General features: G+C 43.5%; 5 protein-coding genes across 6 annotated transcripts; 2 read left to right on the top strand and 3 right to left on the bottom strand.

Moving 5' to 3' along the window:
* Window positions 1–264: 264 nt before the first annotated feature.
* On the top strand, window positions 265–1,984 carry arl6ip6 (ADP-ribosylation factor-like 6 interacting protein 6). The gene is made up of 4 exons (XM_026301622.2): window positions 265–634; window positions 855–908; window positions 1,030–1,162; window positions 1,292–1,984. Exons 1-4 carry the CDS (start codon window positions 403–405, stop codon window positions 1,383–1,385), a joined length of 513 nt encoding a protein of 170 aa, XP_026157407.1. The 5' UTR covers window positions 265–402; the 3' UTR covers window positions 1,386–1,984.
* Window positions 1,985–2,591: 607 nt separating this feature from the next.
* Window positions 2,592–6,870, bottom strand: slc19a2 (solute carrier family 19 member 2). Of its 2 annotated transcripts, none has more exons than XM_026301614.1 (6): window positions 6,569–6,870; window positions 4,932–5,336; window positions 4,608–4,854; window positions 4,315–4,507; window positions 3,278–3,419; window positions 2,592–3,180 (listed from the first exon to the last, which is right to left on the bottom strand). In XM_026301614.1, exons 1-6 carry the CDS (start codon window positions 6,689–6,691, stop codon window positions 3,019–3,021), a joined length of 1,272 nt encoding a protein of 423 aa, XP_026157399.1. In that variant the 5' UTR covers window positions 6,692–6,870; the 3' UTR covers window positions 2,592–3,018. The 2 variants fall into 2 exon arrangements, with proteins under 2 accessions (XP_026157399.1, XP_026157398.1); XM_026301613.1 differs by having other exon boundaries at window positions 4,932–5,489; window positions 6,569–6,868.
* Window positions 6,871–6,991: 121 nt separating this feature from the next.
* On the bottom strand, window positions 6,992–11,195 carry atg3 (autophagy related 3). The gene is made up of 13 exons (XM_026301618.1): window positions 11,064–11,195; window positions 10,872–10,970; window positions 10,705–10,746; window positions 10,579–10,628; window positions 10,328–10,398; window positions 10,047–10,154; window positions 9,822–9,874; window positions 9,206–9,290; window positions 9,070–9,104; window positions 8,829–8,981; window positions 8,611–8,738; window positions 8,350–8,418; window positions 6,992–8,214 (listed from the first exon to the last, which is right to left on the bottom strand). The coding sequence occupies exons 2-13, from the start codon at window positions 10,941–10,943 to the stop codon at window positions 8,133–8,135; spliced, it is 948 nt and encodes a 315-aa protein (XP_026157403.1). The 5' UTR covers window positions 10,944–10,970; window positions 11,064–11,195; the 3' UTR covers window positions 6,992–8,132.
* Window positions 11,173–15,224, top strand: cars2 (cysteinyl-tRNA synthetase 2, mitochondrial). The gene is made up of 15 exons (XM_026301611.2): window positions 11,173–11,461; window positions 11,560–11,610; window positions 11,696–11,813; window positions 11,897–11,968; window positions 12,057–12,162; window positions 12,260–12,340; window positions 12,452–12,581; window positions 12,689–12,822; window positions 12,947–13,014; window positions 13,136–13,202; window positions 13,287–13,425; window positions 13,612–13,735; window positions 13,885–13,983; window positions 14,070–14,288; window positions 14,371–15,224. The coding sequence occupies exons 1-15, from the start codon at window positions 11,205–11,207 to the stop codon at window positions 14,464–14,466; spliced, it is 1,761 nt and encodes a 586-aa protein (XP_026157396.1). The 5' UTR covers window positions 11,173–11,204; the 3' UTR covers window positions 14,467–15,224.
* Window positions 14,688–18,035, bottom strand: ddrgk1 (DDRGK domain containing 1). The gene is made up of 8 exons (XM_026301619.1): window positions 17,847–18,035; window positions 16,388–16,540; window positions 16,008–16,129; window positions 15,823–15,924; window positions 15,609–15,731; window positions 15,476–15,514; window positions 15,295–15,400; window positions 14,688–15,112 (listed from the first exon to the last, which is right to left on the bottom strand). Exons 1-8 carry the CDS (start codon window positions 17,932–17,934, stop codon window positions 14,952–14,954), a joined length of 894 nt encoding a protein of 297 aa, XP_026157404.1. The 5' UTR covers window positions 17,935–18,035; the 3' UTR covers window positions 14,688–14,951.
* Between the last annotated feature and the right edge of the window lie 1,519 nt (window positions 18,036–19,554).

Genomic DNA, 19,554 nt, shown 5'->3' with positions numbered 1-19,554 from the left:
AAATGCACATGAATGAAATTTCATCAATAATTAATTAATGTTAATTTAATGTTACATCTAGTATTGCACGATTGATGCAATACTAGATGTGCTTTACTTCAACGTAGTTATCTAAAATCACTTGTCTTTCAAAAAGTCAAAAGTATTTGTTAAATATTAGTATTGTTTTTAAAATGAAGCTGAAATTACACCCATAACCACAGGTAAAAACTAAAACTACACCTACGGAACACCTTAAGGGACAATTTCTTTGTGCGGAAGTGCGCCTGGAACAAAGCAAAAGAAGAAACCTAGTTCGGTTCTAGTGTGTACTACGTAGAGCTTAACAAAAGTGATCAGACTTATATTTTGAAGTATGTAAATACACCCATACGATCTTCCGTTACATAAACTTTTAAAAGTATGAAAATGCCGAGGAGTGTGACGGACAGGGACGTTTTACGAGAAAGTTTCGACGGCTCATATTCGCCAGAGGACACGGAACGTCCAGAAACCGGTGGTCTCACGGGACCGGCGTTTAGCAACCGGAGCGGGTCTAAACCCTGGTCCGTCGTCGCGCTGTCGGTACTGGGCTCCGTCCTGGCTGTGGCCGCTGTCGGTTGTTTCTGCGCGTTAATCTATCCGATACTAAAAGGTAAATGCGCGCGCATGCGTACAAGTGTATCGCATAGTCGTGCGTGTCTCGCGCACGGCCACCTTTTAAAGGGCTTCAGAAAAGAAGTCAAACATGTATTTTATTTGGGGTTTTGCAACAGGAAATAGAACACAAGTATTTTCAACTTACTACATGCAACAACTTATTTTACATTGTTAAGGCAGAGAAAATGCTGATCAGTGTGGTTGGACTGTTTCAGAGCTACGGGCAGAGACAGTGAGAGGAGAGGACGGGACCCAAGTAAAGATTTTGGGTGAGAGATCACAATTTGGTCATTTAGGGTCAGATTGACTGCTCCATCACCTTCTCGTACAGTTTAAAGCTGACCCACTGTGGATCAGACGTGTGAAAATAAGTTCTCTGTGTGTGTTTAGGTTTCTGGAGCATCCTGGTGCTGTCAGTATTCGTTGGATGCATCTGTTGTGCCTTCTCATGGACTCTCGCCTACTTTGACTCGTACCAGCCTGGGATGGTGTTCCCCACACCACTGGCACTGGCCCACTTGAGGTTAATACTTTATCAAACTATCTTACAGCAAATATATCTCTTACAGCCAGTCGGGGCGGTTTACTCCAGGTGACAGCCTCAAAATGTGAAAAACGGGGATCAATTGTTTTTATGTGTGTTTCCTTCTAGAGATGTATCTGGCCACGGTTTCCACCTGGGTTATGGTGTCGCCATTCTCAATGGCATCATGGCCACACTTGCCGTCATCTGGAGCCTCATATAGTGGAGGACAAAACACTGGAGACTTCCCCCTAATTTGAACCCACCTTTATCCTAACCCTTTATCCAACTCTTAACCCCTGGAATTTATTGATTTAAATTGTACCGATTGCTATCTGAGAAGTGGGTGTTTGAATTGTCACCACTTGTCACTTTATATAAATGAAACACTTCTAAGTCGAATCTCAAGTCAGCTTAGAAAATACACAAACGGAACACAAAAATATGAATAATATTTTTTTTATGTTATTGCATAGAGAGCAATGTTTGTACCTAATTTTACACTTTAATACTGCACACCAAAACAATACTTTGGAAACCTTTATTGGGGGAAAAAAGGAGAGGTTCTATTCTACATCTAAAACAATTCTTTAAACACTCAAGAGAATAATTTAGTACTGTCACATTTGATTTTCATGTGCATGTAATATCTCAAACATACTGTATTGACCAAACAAGCCTCTGCCTTTGCAATTCGTCCTGAGCGTGTACTGCAAAAGTGCTACTTATACGTGATGGTTACATAATTCAACACTGTTATCAGTATTTTGTATTAATACATGAACAGAATTTATGAAATAAATAAAAGTTGAATTGATTAGAGTGCTGTAGTTGTTGATATTATTTTTTAAAAAAAGTGCTCAACACTTTTCTACACATGCTACAAAATTATTTATACCGCATCTTAAAAGTATTTTTGTATAGATTATACTCATAGTTTGGTTGATTGAAAACAACCATTTTGGTCACCACTTCTGCAAAAACAAACAACAAAAAGTCTGGTGAGACAGATAAACACGTCATCAATTTTAGGTTTGTTCTTATTTAATAATAATATTTTAAAAAAATGTTCAAGTATTTGTGATACTTTTAGGCACTTTTCAAATTACAGTGAGGTTTCTATGTAAAGTGCCATGAGATTATTTTTTGTGATTTGGCTCAATAAAAAAAAAAAAAAAAAATCTTTCAGCAGTAACGACCAACAACAACAAACAATTCAAGTTTCAGTAGCTTTGTGCTGATTCACGAAAGATATATCCAAGCCTGATACCGATGCAGTTCATCGGTATCAGTACTCGGCAGGTACCGTATGACAATCTTTGAAACAATAGGAGGAAATTAAAAAAATATATAAAAACCACACCGTTTTGGCTGGTGCCAGACACATAAGCAGAAATAATTATGTACCGTTCTTTGTCCAATTCTTTTCTTTTTTTTACCTCAAGTCTAAGGCATTATTTTCAACAATATGGATTTCTGTACATTTGAAATATTGTGCGCATGTTATTAGATAAGGTTGTTCATCTGTGATCATCAAAGCTCACACTAAATCAAAGGGCTCTTTGATGTGTAAAGGAGGTGCTTTATCAGCTTGTTTCGTATTGCGTTGCAGCTCTTCTGCCACCTGGTGGCCAAACTGGATTGATGCATCCTACTGTAATTAGTGCAAAGACAGTGAGCAGCTTGCAGTCTTGCCACAGACTGACTTTTAAACTGTTCAGTTTCTACCCTCTACTGTGTCACAATCTACTGGGACACCATAAAGAACCTGTGGATGAGCAGGTTTCTGGAGGTCATCCAGCAGAATCACTGTGTGACACTTTAGAGTGTGAGGCGCTAGTCAGCATCTTTGTGTGCTATATGCAGGAGCCTGGGTCGCTCGCTGGAGGAGACTCAGACTCTGTTTGGCTGCCGGGGAGGGCGTCGTGTTTGGAGCGCCTGCTGGAGGCCAGTTTGCAAAGCCCAGCGAGGAGGAAGACCCCAGAAACAAGCGTGAAGTAGCCGCCGTAAATGAGGAACTGAGGGAAACAAACAGGATAATCAAAATCTGCTTGCGCTTTGGAAGTGATGGCTTTAAGTTACAGAGGAAAATCAGGGCTTCCTGTGCTTCCTCACCTGAGTGAAGACATCGAGGCCGAGGCCCGCTGAGTCCACCACCGCCACAGTGAGCAAAGACTGCAGCAGAAGAGCCACAAAGGTGTTCACCCCAAACACCAAGGCGTACCGCTGCATGTTGAGACTGGCTGCAACCTGATATCTGACCACATGGAAACATCACCAGGAACATTTAATCTCTCCCCATCTCATAGACAGTAAAACAGTGTAAATAATCTTTCAGAAAAATGACATCTAATCACCCACATACTCTCACAACTGCAAAATAATCAGAAAAAAAAATACAGAGGGGGAAACATAATATTTATTTAGGCTCATCTTAGTTTTTTGCTAAGGTGTTCCCACACTTCTCACATCAGAACACGACAAAAACCTTTAGGTTGATTCACGCAAACTGTGAGAGCGAGCCCCATGGTGTTTAGGCATTACAGTCAGTGGTTGTTGCAGTCAGAACTACAGTTACACAAGCTTCCTTTTGCAGCTGCCTGTGACCACGGAAACAGTCTCTAAAATAAACTGTAGTAATTCATGTCACAGGTCACTGCAACCTTTGATGTCAGACTGCCCAGTCGTGAAGACTGCAGTGTCTCGGCGCCTGAAGATAGACTTGTTGTAAACTGGAATTTGTTATTCAGAGAAGAGATTCCTGGCCTTGTCCCCATTGTGGGTTGGTAAAGCAAGGAGTTGGACTGGGGTCTGGTAGTTGGAGATTGCAAAATCCTTTATAATCATGCAATGTTCACACTCAGAGGTATTATCACTGAGATACAGTCTCCCTTCCATGCTATGATGGATACTTGTCTCTATTTTCTGTGGTTTTGATGCAGTTCCTCTCCTTTTAGTCTTTTTTGACTTCCCCCTGCAGCTGTCACTGAACTCAGCTTCTTCCTCTTGCTCATATTCCTGCCTTTACTGGTTCCATCTGGATTTTTGCAAATATTCACACAAATCTGACACACTGTTAAAATTAAAATCCGTGTGGTTCTCATGGTTCCTGGGAAATAAAACTTAGATCGCAACTGATCGACTGTACTTACGTAGCCACAGTGATGAGCAGCATGTATGTGGCTCTGAAGACGATGTACGAGCCGTAGCACAGCCAGATGTTCTTCAGTGTGTCCATGACGAAAATGCACACGGCCATGAGCAGGGATAGGACGCACAGAGCCAGCTCCCCCCAAACAGCCCAGCATATAGGCAGGTAACTCACCAGAAGAGCCGCCACAGCTCCTGTGGACCAGAACAGAACAGCTGTTAGGAATACATCACTTCAAGGACAAAACAATCTCAATTCACATCAGAAGATGTCAACATCAAACGAAAGCCTCACCTAGCAGCGTGGACAGCATCTCTACGTAGCCGTTGTAGATTTCGTACTCCTGGGATGGACGAACCTTCTCCCATAGTGGCTGAGCATAGTTGATGACCTGGAGGTAGCCGCAGGTGGCCAGGGCCCACCACAGCGACCAGGCAAGAAGGGTGCGCTGTCTGTAGCACTGCAGGAAGTCATCAAACAGCATCCGAAACACTTCCACAAGACCAGTCCTATGATTTCCCACCTCAGAGGCCATGGCTAACTGCAACAGTAAAACACAACCAAGTGACTGATTGTGTTTGTTTTATGCAACCGCTCATTAACAAAGTGGTTGCTCACCATAGAAGTGTCCTGGCTGTTCAGAGGCTCTTCGCTCTCTGAATCCTGTGTCCTTTTCATGATGGATCTGCTGCTGTTCAGCGTCTCCTCCGCCACTCCGCAACCCTTGTGGAAGAACAAGCTCCTCATGGGCATGGGCAGAAACCAGGGAGCAACAAAGGCTGCTGCAGCCGACGTCAGGGTGACGATGACCAGGTGGCGCTGCTGAACTTTGCCCACGGAGAGCATGAGCTGGCCGGTTAAAGATCCGGCAGCTGATCCGAACAGAGTGATGCTGCGGCAGTAGCCCGTCACCCGCTGGTAGTGTTCAGTCTCCACAATGCTGTAGATGTAGGAGTAGTAGGCCACCTCCGAGGCTGTGGCCAGCCCGAAGAAAAACTCCAGGAGCTGCATGGCTATCAAGCCCTGCACCTCCAAGAGCATAACATAGGTAAGTACCAAACTGGTGGCCTGCAGGACCAACACAGGCTTGTAACGAAGGTAGTCAGTGGCCAGGAATATGGGGAACAACAACCCGAGGTAGGAATACGTCCATACAGGATAGATTTCATTAACCACCTGCAGATGACAGAGAAAGATTCACAATCCTCTGTAGAAGAGTCTTCACCTGTATTTTCAGTATTTGGGGTCAGCTTGTTAATATGCTTTACCTGTGGCGACACCATTCAAGGAAAAAAAAAAAAAAAAAAAAAAGCAGATTTAATCAAAGCTTCTCTTTCCAATTTAATCAGGCCAGCTCCTTACTTGATAGAGCTCATTATTTTAGGATTAACTAGAAATTCCAAAAGAGCTGACCACTTCTCATGGAGGATTACTCTGCCTGGGCCTGGTGTGTGTTAAAACAGGTTTTTTTTTTTTGGTCACAGCACATTAAGAAAACATCCATGGAGGAAGGACATCACATAAAAACACACTGAGGCCCATCCAGTCCTGGTTTACAGAGATAGGATTAAAGGGGAAGTTCATCCATCCATTATCTATACCCGCTTATTCCTAACTAGGGTCACGGGATCTGCTGGAGTCTATCCTAGCTCTCTTTGGGTGAAAGGCAGGGGTCCACCCTGGACAGGTCCCCAGTCCATCACAGGGCCACATAGAGACAAACAACCTCACACACTCACACTCACTCCTATGGGCAATTTAGAGTCACCAATCAACCTGACATACATGTTTTTGGACTGTGGGAGGAAACCAGAGTACCTGGAGAAAACCCACACAAGCACAGGGAGAACATGCAAACCCCACATAGAAAGGCCCCTGCTGGGTTTCAAACCAGGAACCTTCTTGCTGTGAGGCAACAACGCTAACCACTCACACAGAACCACGCAACCGACATATAAAAAAACGTCAGTCTAAAAAAGTGTTTTACTCTCAAAGTCAACAAAAACTTTGGAAAAAATAAGATAATGCATAAAATTACAGGTTTTTCAAAATATAACTTCTGTTTATGTGCTTTGGTAGACTGAGATTTTTGTTAACTGTATGACGCGCATGAGTAAAACTATTATCACTGGTATCAGTCTGCATGGTGCCAAGGAAATGAATAAATATTCAGTTCAAAGCCTTCTTTATGTTTCGTAAGATGTCAGCGCTGAAGTCACCGGCTCAGTGGCCTTTAGCCCAAGAAGCTAACTCACCTGAGTCTCCGTCAGGTTCTTGTCAGGCCCCATCAGGTAGGCGGTAAGGAAGGGCTCCGAAGGCCGGAGGCTGGAAAAGAAGCCGTACACGCACATGAGAAGAGTGGGGTACAACAGAGACATCTTCGGTTTGAACAACAAGACCTCCACGCCGACCAAAGGCAGCAGCTTGACCGCTTCTTCTATTCTCGTGAATAAACGAGCTCCAACGAGCCTCCGGGTGCACTACCGCCACCTGCTGTACCGCGGAACAGCAGCTTTGCTACAAGGATATAAACAAACTAAACTATTAAAACATAAGATCTTTAAGAAAATCTTTTTCTTTTCAACCATTTTCCCAAAAAAAAAAAAAAGTGTATTTTGAAGGCCATCATTGCAGATCACAGCTTTCCACACCAGAAAACACACATACAAAAAAAAGCATTCTGTTCACAATAGATGGGAAACTTTATTGATAAATGTGCATTACTTTAAAATGGTCAAGTGTTACCACTGAGCAGTTACAACAGGAGACTGGACCGACAGGCGGTACAGAGGCTGAATATCAGACCCAACCAACAGATGAGGAAATACTGAAGCAGACACTTCATTTAGCTCAGCAAATACAGTCAGACGCATGTTGCCGTAATAAGCCAAACAAAACGAGCCCAATAATTCACTGCGGGATTCACCCAGAGGCTCTTCTCACGCAGTATGTAGTGACAGCAAGACTGAAAAGTATTCAAGCCAACCACAAGAGCCATAATTAGGGGAAAGGGGCTGGGTCGTACAGACATTCAGAAACTGAAGTTTTAAGACAAACCGGCATAAAGAGTTGATTTTACAGCCACGTCTCCTGCAAATGGAAGCAGTAATCGCTGTAGTGAAGCATGGGAACAATATAGTTAAAGGTCGAGAAGCTTTGATCAACGCTGCGCTAAAAAAAACAGGCCTGTTTTCCAGAGCCCATCAAATTCTGATGCTTTATACAACCTGGGTTAATTCATTTTCTGAAAGGGGGACTCTACATCTGAAGGGGTGAAGCAAGGTGTGGAATGGGGTTGAGTTTCAATAAATAGCATCAGTGCTTTCTTAAAAAGAACTCTTGTCTGCAGTCTTACCCAGAGTTGGTCGAGAGGTGGGATGTCAGTTTCGTTTCACTTCACATGACGTTGTTAGCCTAGCGTAGCACAAAGACTGGAAGGGGGGGTATCTTCAAGTTTAGCATCGAGAGTACGCGAATCAGTAATTCATAACGATGCTGTTTCCTATTTCTGCTTTTCTAAAGGCAAATAAAAAAAAAGACAATATTTGACGAAAGGGGTTCATGCGACAGCTAGGCCAGCAGTGATCCTGACATCCACATACACATTCCGTCTTATCCGAGTCTGGGTTTCATGGAAAACAAACCTGTTCCAGCGTTTTGTCACATACATTGAACATTCCCCATGTCCTGCACCCGTGCAAAGTGTCTCAGAGCAACACTCCCCACAGACTGATTGTAATCGAAGCAGACCAGATCTAATCAACGATCTTCCACCTGTACAGACGTCGCGTTAGCAGAGGCAGGCGGGCGCCGATGGAGCTACATGGTGAAGTGTCTCGTGTAGTCGTATTCTATAGTGGGAATGACGGCCTGGACGAACTTGAGGAAAATCAGAAGGTACCTGAACGTCTCAGTTAAGAAAACATGGGCGGACGCGGAGGGAAGTTAGAAGTGGGAAATTACAACATTGAGCATAACATGCTGGCATGAAACACTTCAAGTGAAAGAGGAACAGTGGTTAACAAAGAAAGGATACATATGGACTCCCAGCTCTCCTCCTCCCTCAGCCACAGTCTCAATGATCTTTTTCATCACTTCAGCATGTCTAAAAGTAAAGGTTGGATAAGCCAAAGACTCTTTTTGTTCTGCAACAAAGTAATGGCATTTTTTAAAATGTACCTGGTAACACAGTCTCCTTCTTAGAATAAAAAAAAAAAAAAAACCCACATTCACAAGCTCTTAATCCCCATGCGCATGTGTGAATTTAAAGCCCCCCCCCCCAATTTGTGTTTCTCACCTGCAGGGGTGGACTGAGCACATGGCGGGCGGAGGAAGGTGGGGATGATTCTCGATGGTGACCGTTTTCTTCACGTGGTCCTGGCTGATGTCCTCATACATCTGTTCTACAGTCAGCGGTTGCCTGTTCTGGGAGACACCACAATAACTTCATGAGCTGATGGTTTTTTAACTGCTGAGTCTATGTGGGTTCTAGGGCTTCTAAATTTAGGTGCATACTTCATCATATCCAAACAGCCAGAGTCGAGGGGTCTGGTAGTATTTATCATACGTGATGTACAGGTCATAAGTTCTAGTCTGAAGAATGGCATCTTCACTCCCAGGCTCTGCTTTGGCTTTAGTGTCTACCATTTTACTGGTGTCCAGTGTCGCCTAGAGACAGGAAACAAGTGTCAAGTGTTAGCTGGATCCACAGGATTGGATACCCAACAGATAATGTGCTGCAATGGTCTGTGTCTACCTCATCTGTTTCCAGCAGGCCGCTCTCCTCATATTCTGGAAAGCCAGGACCATGAACATGAGTTACACTGAGGATCATTTGGAAGAAACAAAGTGACAAAATACTTCACTGCTGCTAATATGTGAGGAAGATGTACCTTCCATGTCTGCTGCTTCCCCGTCTTCGTCGTCGTCTTCCTCGTCATCACAAGACGCTGCAGGTGTGGCGTTCATATTCTTGTCCTAGAGGAAGTTGTGAATTTTGTGAGGCAAAACGGTTCCAGAAGTAACTTGGAAGTAAATCTCCAGAAGTAAATCTTTTTTTTTTTTTGTAATTTTGTTGAACTGACCCTTTAACAGCTATAGCTGTTGGATAACATTTCTTATCTGCTGATTGAAAACATTTAAACCTGCAATAATTTGCCCACCAGGGGGCAGCAGAAACATGCCGTGAACACCAAACGGATTCATCCTTAATTTTCCTCAGTTAGGCCTCCAGCAATCACAGAGCAACATGATCATTCATTTGTAGCGACTATTTCCTCAACTTCAGCTGTTTTTGTCTCTACCTAGTGCTCCTCCACTATGTTCACCATCTGGTCTCTAACTGTGCCTGCCTGGAACCTGCCTGGTTCCTGGATATACCTGCTGCATTCAAAAATTACACTATAAGAACACTGAGAGTTAACTAAAACATTACATTAACCTATATTTTACATTTGTTGTCATTTTGCAATCCACTGGAACATAAAGGAAAATATATAGGAGTTGTACCTTATTATTGTCCAGTGAAATTTCTCGTACAGCATCTGTGGCTCCTACCAGACCTGTGGAAACATGTTTACAGCTGTACTTTGATCTTATTTTTGTTTTCAATAAATCAAAAGTGCAAAAAAAATGTTCTTAGTTTATAATTTCACTCAGAACCGTCATTAGATTTTCTTTGTGCCGATCCACCCTGCTCAGGATACAAGCGATGTATGGATGTTGGATACCAACCTGAGTTGTGGTATGTGTCCACCCAGCCCCCGTCTCCGTCATCCTCCTCTATGATGGCTTCCAGCTCATCCGAGTACTCCATCTGTTTGCAACGCTTGTAACAGGGAACTGCACAAACCAAAAACACAGAGTCAACACACAACGATTCGGTATGACAAAGACACTGTGCTACAGCCACATGATGTAGCTGCGACCACCAAAAAGAAAATGGACTAAGAGATTAGAGGTGCATTCCAATTAGCAAGCTTGAATTTACATTTAGATCAGGATCCGGCTCTTACCGTTGCGTGTCAGGAGAAACTGTTTATCCTGGGGCAAATATGGTTTCACTTTGACCTCTTCCCCAGTGGCCCTGAGTGGAGACGCAATCACAAACATCTAACATAAAAATGTATGATTTTATCTCAAACTATGTTTTGCAGTCCAATATAAAATGCCGGTGAAAAATCCCAGTCCTTTAAACCTAAGACCACAGGTTTACTTTCATATTTGATTTAAAGCTTAAATGAAAGCTAAAGAATATATATCTCACCATTTCCATGTGGGGCAATGATGAACCAAGTGATCTCCAGCTGCTACAAACTAAAACACAAAAAAGAGGATTAGACATTTGCAGGTTCTGAGTGTTTACATGAGCTGAGGGCGAATGTGTTCTCACCTCTTCTGGCGTAATGACTCCAGTCTCTTTGAATTTCGATTCCTGTGATTGACAACAAAACCAAATTTTAGCGTTTATTCCGTATTAGCATCGATCTGACTGGTCTTTTAGCATCTCGTACCAGCCCCCACCTATCAACAAGCTAGCAAAAATGTTTTAAGTTTTACCTTCAGCACCGGAGTGAGAAACTCCGCCACGCCGAGAGCCGTGCCCTTCACTGTGTTGATCACGTTCTGCATCGCGATCGGTTCCCGGGTGTGGGTCTTCTTAAAAAAAAAAACCGTCAAGTCCAAATTATAGATTGATTATTATTTTTTTTACTATTACTTTCACATAGCTACTCTCAGGTAAGTGCCTACCAGAGTAAATCACGTGATGCGAACGAGCCCTTCCGGTTTCGGTGTCTCGCGAGAAGCGCGGAGTTGACGTGTATGCGCGTGAGGAACGTAAACGGCGAAACAGCGCGTAAATGTTATTGAAGCTGCTAATTGCTAAAGTTAATGAGCCGGTGGTGCGGATTCAGTATGTGGAGATACCCAACGAGGGCGGTGTTACGGGAAGTCAGGGTCCTCCGCGGGGTTTTGAGGGCGGCTCCGGCAGGAGACACCGTAAAATCCAGATCCCACTGTTCCCGTTGCAGCGTCCCAGGGAAGAAATGGACCACCCCCAGCGGGTTTGACACGGGTATCAAGACCTTCAACAGCCTGACCAAACAGAAAGAGCCTCTGATTGTGGAAAGGGAAGGAGTAGCTTCCTGGTACGGGAGATCCTTATGTGGTCTTTAACACGCACAGCACGTTACAGTCACAGTGTCCTGGTAATCTTACAGTTTCACGTGTGTGTGTGATCTCTCAGGTACAGCTGTGGACCCACCGTGTACGACCACGCCCACCTGGGTCATGCATGGTAATGACTGTAAACACTATGCACCAGCCAAAGCCTGTACAGGTGTCTGATCAAAAACCACTTCCCATGTCATGTGTCTTCACAGCTCCTATGTCAGGTTTGATATCCTGCAGAGGATTCTGTCCAGGCTGTTCGGGATCACAGTCATCCACGCCATGGTCATCACTGACATCGATGACAAAATAATCAAAAGGAGTTGGGAGGTAACATCGCAAGAGACAAGGGATTGGTCAGTAGCTTTGGTGTTTCCTTTAAAAAAATAAAAGTATTTCCCCTTATTTCATAGGAAGATGTTTCTCCAGCCACCATAGCCAGAACTTATGAGGATGAATTCAAGAAGGACATGCTGTCTTTGAAGGTGTGTGATTGGATTGTGAGTGAAATTTATATTACTGAGTGCATTCAAGGCTATAAACGTGTCTTCATGTCCTGTGGCCGTGTTCGAGGTGATTCCTCCTGCAGTCTATCTAAGAGTCACTGAGAACGTGCATCATATCATCGCGTTTATTGAGGGAATCGTCAAAAATGGACACGCTTACGCCACAACAGAAGGTGAATGTACAGCAACTGTTAGATCTGATAGTGAAGGGGAATAGTTGCTGCATCTCCAGGGATCTGACTTGACATATTGGGACCTGTTTGTTTGCAGGTGACGTGTATTTTGACATAAAGTCCATCGGTGACCGGTACGGCAGGTTTGTGGGTGCTGTGGAGTCTCAGGTAGAGCCCGGTAAGTGGATCAGACTCAGGCACACTTTTGATTACTGGCCCTGCTGGTTCTATATTAGACAGGTTATATTTGATCGTTCGCTAATGTTCAACAAACTGCACTGTTCTCCAGGTGGCTCGCATAAACGAGACCAGAGGGATTTTGCTTTGTGGAAGCGGTCCAAACCACAGGAACCGTACTGGGAGTCTCCATGGGGCAGAGGAAGACCCGGCTGGCATATTGAATGCTCCACCATCGCTAGGTTTGGATTTTACAAGAACACGCCTGCTTCTTTTAGCCACCTGTGCTGTGTCAGTCCATCCCTGGGCTGACGTGACCCCTCAGACTGGTGCTGTGTTTTTGTTTCAGCTGTGTGTTTGGGAGTCAGCTGGATATCCACTCCGGAGGTATCGACTTGGCCTTTCCTCACCATGAGAATGAGATTGCTCAGAGTGAAGCCTATCACCAGTGTGGACAGTGGGCAAACTACTTCCTCCACTCAGGTAAATCCACCACCCCAGCCAGATTTTTTTTCCCCCTATAGGTCTAATAAATCAGGTAGGCACTGGTTTGTAAATGTTTAGGAACTGTGCATGTATGGACCTGAATGGTTTCTGTTGTTTGCAGGGCACTTACACCTGAAAGGCAGTGCAGAAAAAATGTCTAAATCTTTAAAGAACTATATCACCATCAAGGTACAGTCACCTGGAATTATGAATCACTAACCGATTAAGTGTTTGCAGGAATAAATAATAAACCTTCTGTATTGTATATTGAAGTTTGTGGTAAGGCTCATTTTGTTTTAATCTCCATCAGGATTTCCTGCAGTCTTACTCCGCCAACGAATTCAGGATGTTTTGCCTTTTGGCAAAATACAGATCAGGTGGGAAATAAATAACCAATTGTTCATTTAACTGAAAAAGTGGCGTGATCACACAGTAACGGATTTGCCGCGGCGTCTCCGCAGGTATAGACTACAGCGACGATAACATGTTGGAGGCTCGGGCCTCGCTGGCGACTGTCTCTACCTTCGTTCATGATGTTCAGGCCTACATGAAGGGTCAGCTGCAGTGTCCACCTGTACAGGAAGCTTTTCTGTGGGAGAGGTATAACTTCCATTTTCTCTCCCCAGTCCGTTCCTGTTGAGATTAACTGTAATCTTCATCTGCGACCTTCCCTGTTATGATGTTGCCCTGCAGCAGTATTTGGTACTTGGGATCCAGGGTGCATTTTGTGTGAGACTAATAAAAATATATAGGAATTTGTGTATTAATTGTAATGTACTTCTTCAGGTTGGCTGAGACTAAATCCAGCATAATGAAAGCCCTGGCAGATGATTTTGATACCCCGAGAGCCGTCGGGACCTTGCTGAATCTGGTTTATTATGGAAACTGCCAACTCCGGCCCGTTTCTACGGTAACTCATTGTTTCCTGCACGTCACCCACATGGGATACCGTAAATAGACTAAAGGTTCCAGTACCAGACAAACGGTTGGAAATCTCAAAGCGGTGTAAGCGTTACATCTTGCAGGAATGACCTAATTTCTCTGTGTGTATGTTCTCAGTCGGATGGAGCGGCTCGTAGTCCTGCAGTGTTTGGAGCGGTGGTCAGCTACATCACTGATATCCTTGATGTTTTCGGGATTGATCTGCTTCACAGTAAGGTCAGAAAAAGGATATCGTGGGGACGTAATCTGTAAAACTGTTGTTTCTCACATATTTTGTTTTTCATCTCCATCGTCACATGCAGGAGGCTGACGTGGCGAGCACTGTTGGAAGCCTGCAGAACGTCGTGGAGCAGCTGACTCGTTTCAGAAGCGAAGTTCGAGCATTCGCGCTCGCTCCTCGTCAGGACCCTCTGTCCACAGGTACCCCCGGCAAACCTGGGCTCCACCCGGACCGGATCCCTCTCCTCAAAGCTTGCGACACCCTCAGAGATGAACTGGCGCCTTTGGGTATTGTGATAAAGGTACGCTGGGCTGGCTGACGTAAAAATGAAAACTATACGGAGAAAGTAGCTGCACGCAGGATTTACTCTGATATATTTTCAGGACAGAGGAGCCACCTCTACCTGGGAGATAACTGAGGGAAAGCAGGGTCGGAGAGGACAGAGAATCCACAATGAAGTCCAGGAGCCATCTAGCTGAAGTTCATCTATACGTCATCATTTTAGCCTTTTGGACTCAATTTACCTCAAATACCTGATCACAAACTGGAAGTTAGATACCTGATGTGCCTGTCATCAATCCAGAACTCTCATATTTCTTGTTTCAGAAAAACTAGGAGTAATATTAATAATACAAAGTACTCACATGACCTGCCTGTCTCGGTCATCTGCAGTAAAACCACATTGATGGTTTTGCATATGTAATGTCATACACAGTGCGTCACTGTATGTTTATTTAAACTTTTAGAGAATTGACACAAGTCCTAGTCTGCCCCAAGTGTGACATTTGCTGGTGAAGAAGCAGTACTGAGCTGTGGTGTTACTAAAAGTCCATGAGATAATACCATCGGGCATCAAACACCAGCCAGTAGCACATGAAACAGAATTTTATGTTTTTCACAGATAATTGAAATCTTCACATGGGTCTGAGTTCAGGTCTTTTTCAGACTTCGGCCCAGGTATCTGTCAGGCGGTGCTGCGGCTCTCCGGTGTCAGGTTGATCAGAGCGTTGCTGGCCTGAGCCAGCTCTGTGATGGAGATCCTACCTCTCTGTCTGATGAACTGAGCCACTGAGTCCAGTTCTTCTGGAGTGATGGAGATAAACTTCCCTCTGTCATCAATCACACCTGCAGGAAACATAAAGCAAAATACAACACGTTGTATAAATGTATTCTGTGATGGGACTCTTGACATTTCACTGGAAGTAGGAATACTTAATAAACCTCCACAAAAAACTACTGGCAAGTGATTTTTTTCCTTTTTTTTCCTGATTGATCGACACATTATTACCAGCTCGGGTCACACCGACCTGTGAGCAACCCTTCAGCTAACAGGTCCTGGAGTCTGGCGATAGCATCCTGTGTCCTCATCCCAAAATGAGAAGCCAGGTCCTCCAGTAGAACCACCTTAGAGCACTATGGGACAAAGGGACACTGTTAAGGTCAGATCTTTCAATACAGGCTCCAATGTGTAGAGCATATCTGTCTCACCTCAATGTACTGGATGAATTCCTGCAGCAGGTTGCGGGACTGAAAGAAAAGAACGCAAACATTTATATTTTAAATATGATATCAAAAGACAGAAAACTAAATGTAAACAATTTTGTATCGGCGGTTATCAAACCTGGTCCTCTGTGAGCTGCTCCTCTTCTCCCTGTTCTTCTACAGTGAAGGAGGCTTTGAGTCTTAAGTATTCTTCTTCTTCCTGTCTCTCCTGCTCCTCTTTGGCTCGGCGCACCTCCTCCTCCTAAATAAAACAGCAGCACAGACACTCAGCACCATCATTCGTAGGAACGCACAGCGAGGACAGAGCTGCGTGTGAGGACCGAGCGTGAGACCTGTTTCTGCTCCAGCCGTCGTTCTCTCTCTTCTTCCTGCCGTCTCTCCTGCTCTCTGAGCTCCTGCATCCTCTTCCTTTCCTCCCTCTCCTCCATCTCTGCCTGAAAATGAAATATTTTTTTGTTAATTTATCATTAGCTGCGTACTCTAAGCCAGCTCAGCATTAGTCCGTGGTGTGGCTCACCTCTCTCTGGGCTTTCTTAGCCTGTTTCTCCTCCAGCTTCTTCTGCTTCTTGGCTCCAATTTTTGCCATCCCCTGAAAAGGGTGCTGCTGGTCCAGCTCTTCTTCCTCCACACGTTCCTCCTCTGAAATCAAGTATACACTTTACTAACATTGCAATCTCTAGCATTAATTTGGCTTGTGGCACACATACGAGTACATCATGACAGAAAAGGACACATATCATTAATACTTTCTTTTTAGTCGCAGAGTCCTGGAATCTGTTATGCTGGATCTCAGGCTAACTAGGACATTTCTATTCCATGCAGTCAGAATTAGGATATGAGCATTAACATTTACATTATACAGGTAAACAAAGTTATAATTGAGGTTCAGGTTCTTACCATGTTCAACAGCTTCTCTTTGTGGTCGTCTGTTAGCCATCACCGCAGCGAGGTTCCTCCTCCTGCGAGGCATGCCGGCCCCTCGCTCCTCTGCTGCCCTCTGAGGGGCCCCTGCTGCTGCTCGGAACACATCGCGCCGCTGCTCCTCATCAGCTGGGCATGCAGTTCACATTTGACATATTAAAACAAACATTTCAAAATCCCAAAGGAAAAAAAAACACCAGATTGAACCAGCTGGAACTGAAGTGAAAACTGGTGCATCTGTTTAAAACAAAAAACAAAATAATTTCTTCATTCTGAAGTGGGGCTCCACTAAGGACATCCTGATCAGGTCTTTAGTGGCCACAATCCTGGGTCTAAAGTCATTTTAAACTGTGTATTTGCACTTTCTGAGTCTTGATCAGTGTTTAATTGCTTCGGATGCAGTTACAAAATACTTCAAATTAAGGTGTCATACACATAAATCTGAACATCGTGTGATAAAATATCCCCTGCTATAATGGCTTTCAGTTGATTAATTTATATTTTAACTTTCTTTGGTGTACCATTTAGGGTATAATGCTTAAAAACAATTACCTAAAGTAGTACTTTATTTGCATATAGTCTACGGGTTATTTTTATGTCAAATTCAACATTTACAAAAGGTATAACTTTCACAAGTATAAGAAAATAGCAAATTACATATATTAAAAAAACTCCAGCACATTATTTTTAGTGTGTAACTAAATTAATGGATAATCAAAGTCAGTACAGCCTTCAAAAACTCAGGTAGGTCAAGGAAAGAGATTTTTAATTTAATTTTAAATTGATTTTAATTGTACTTAAGTACTGTATTTTCTGTAGTATGTCAATTTTAAAAACATGTATAAATCGCTTTGTGTATAAGTTACATTTCTAATTATAGTCTAAATTAACCTTGTGTTATAGTCTAGAGCAAAAGTAAGTGTTTTTACTTTTGCGGCCTTTCAGTTTTCTAGACAAAATGAAACTATATATATATATATATATATATATATATATATATACACATATATATATATGAGTCCCTTCGATATATAAGTCGTACTACGAGTCAGGAGTAAAAAAAAGTGACTTATAGTCTGGAAAATACAGTACTTAGAACAGGTTTAAGGTGGAGAATTTCTGATCAATACTCCGGCAGGTAAAGCACCAGTATTAACTGGTTGCCAACAACACAAAAAGAAATCAGGCAATTGACCCACTGCAGCTTCCGTAGTTTAACAGCTATAAGCTGACGTTGCCTCAAATCGTCTGAAACACAACTGACGAGACTTAACAGCTGCTTCCTTCCAACCCTTAAGCATTCACAAGTACGTCAGAAATAATCACACCGTATCAAAAAGCCACCTAACGTGAAACTAACAGCGTGGTAAACGTCATGCTAACAGCTAACAACCATAGCTCGCTTGCGTCTAAGTTTAGCTCTTTGGCTACTCACCTTCCTGTGTTTGCCTCCGCACCTTCAACGCAAACAAAATGAGAACAATGAGGATACCAGCAGCTACCAGATACAGCGCTACATCCATAGCTAACTAACTAATAAACTACTAGCTACAAATAAATGCGCCTCCTGCGCTTTGTAACAACCGCACAAACCCGTGTTGTTCTTGATTAGCGGATTCACGAAAACATTGAAGATAGTGCACACCGCCCCCTGCTGTATGGGAATGTGTAAAACCACAGAAAAACATTTAAATTGACTTAAACTTTGTTCATTGGAATGTTTCGTTTTTTTAACGCAAGCATGGTTATAAAATAAGCACAATAGAAAGTACATTTCAAAAAGGAAATAATGGCATATTTGCAGAGCTGATCTCTACAAGACAAGACTGCCAAGACAAGACTATCGTTGGTTGCATCGTTAAGGATCCTACCAAAAGAAAAAAAAAGAAAAAGACCTCTTAATACTTTGTTCAGGACAATAGCTGCGTAGTTGTAGGTGTACCAAAATGGAGCTCCTGGAACACATCTCCAAAGTGAGAGGACGGTGTCCATTTTTTGTTTAGGACCCAAGACGCAAGAGACAAACCAGATGGAAGAGTTTAAAAGAACTTTATTGCAGCAATAGCTCTGGAGCTGAGAAGCAGAATAAAGGCCTGGGCTGACGAAGCTGAGGCAGAGAATGGAGCGGGATCTGGTTCAGGGGCATTAACCAGTGACCGGAACAGACCAAAACCTACAGGAGACAGGGAATCTGGAGGGTGGCACAGGATTGACACAGGAGCTGACTGAAGAATGAACAGATTTCAGAGAGAATACAGAGACGGGTCAAATTATTGAGACAAAACTGATTTCAGGAGCTAAAGGTATACAAAAAGAACTAATGAAACAAACTGAAAGGGGCAAACAGAGAACTAAAGCAGAGGGGAGACAGAGGCTAGCCTGACACCTCAATTAGAAGTGAAGAGGCACAGACAGAGGGTGGAACTAAGAATTACAAGGAGGAACTGGAACTACAACTACAGCTGTGGGTGAGCAGAGAACAGGACAGAAGTGCAATGGGATGCTAAACTAGGGCAGTGTAGGCCCCAAGGCTGGTGGTAAACAAGGAGCTGAGCAGAGGCAAATCTAAGATTAGAAATAAACAGCAGCTGAACAAGGCTGGAGCTAATATTAAGGAGAGAGCTGAGCTGACACAGAATCAAGACATAACTGTGCAACATAGCCAATGGAGAACAAAATCTATTAAGGAATGCAAAGAGAAATAAGCCAAGTAAGGCAGATTACAATGTACGGGCTAAAGTAAGTGAGCAGAATCAGTGAACAAAGGAAGTAACACTAAACTGGGCAGGGATTAGTACATGGTGCCAAATAGATGAGGGGAGAAAGGAGCGGAGGGAAAACCTGGACTGATGCTGACTTGCTCCGAGGTGTTGGTGGGCAAGGCAAATACTTGACACGAGCAAGAGGAAAACAGGACTGAGGCAGGCAGGTGATGAATTGCACCAGAATCAAGTAGAAAAACAGGAATCTGATAGGACCACTCAAAGTCAACACCAAAAGACAAACTGACACCCAGGAGAAAGTGACTGGGGATAAATATAGCTAAACTGGGACGGCTAACAAGGCACAGCTGAAATCAATGCAATTGCCAATGAGTGGAATCAATCTGCCGGAGATAAGGGAAGGACCAGGGGACTGGAAAC

The sequence above is a fragment of the Mastacembelus armatus genome, chromosome 2 (genome assembly GCF_900324485.2).
Source record: "Mastacembelus armatus chromosome 2, fMasArm1.2, whole genome shotgun sequence".
NCBI classification, from domain to species: domain Eukaryota; kingdom Metazoa; phylum Chordata; class Actinopteri; order Synbranchiformes; family Mastacembelidae; genus Mastacembelus; species Mastacembelus armatus.
The sequence above is the reverse complement of the archived record's forward strand: the minus strand, read 5'-3'. Positions and strand labels throughout refer to the sequence as shown.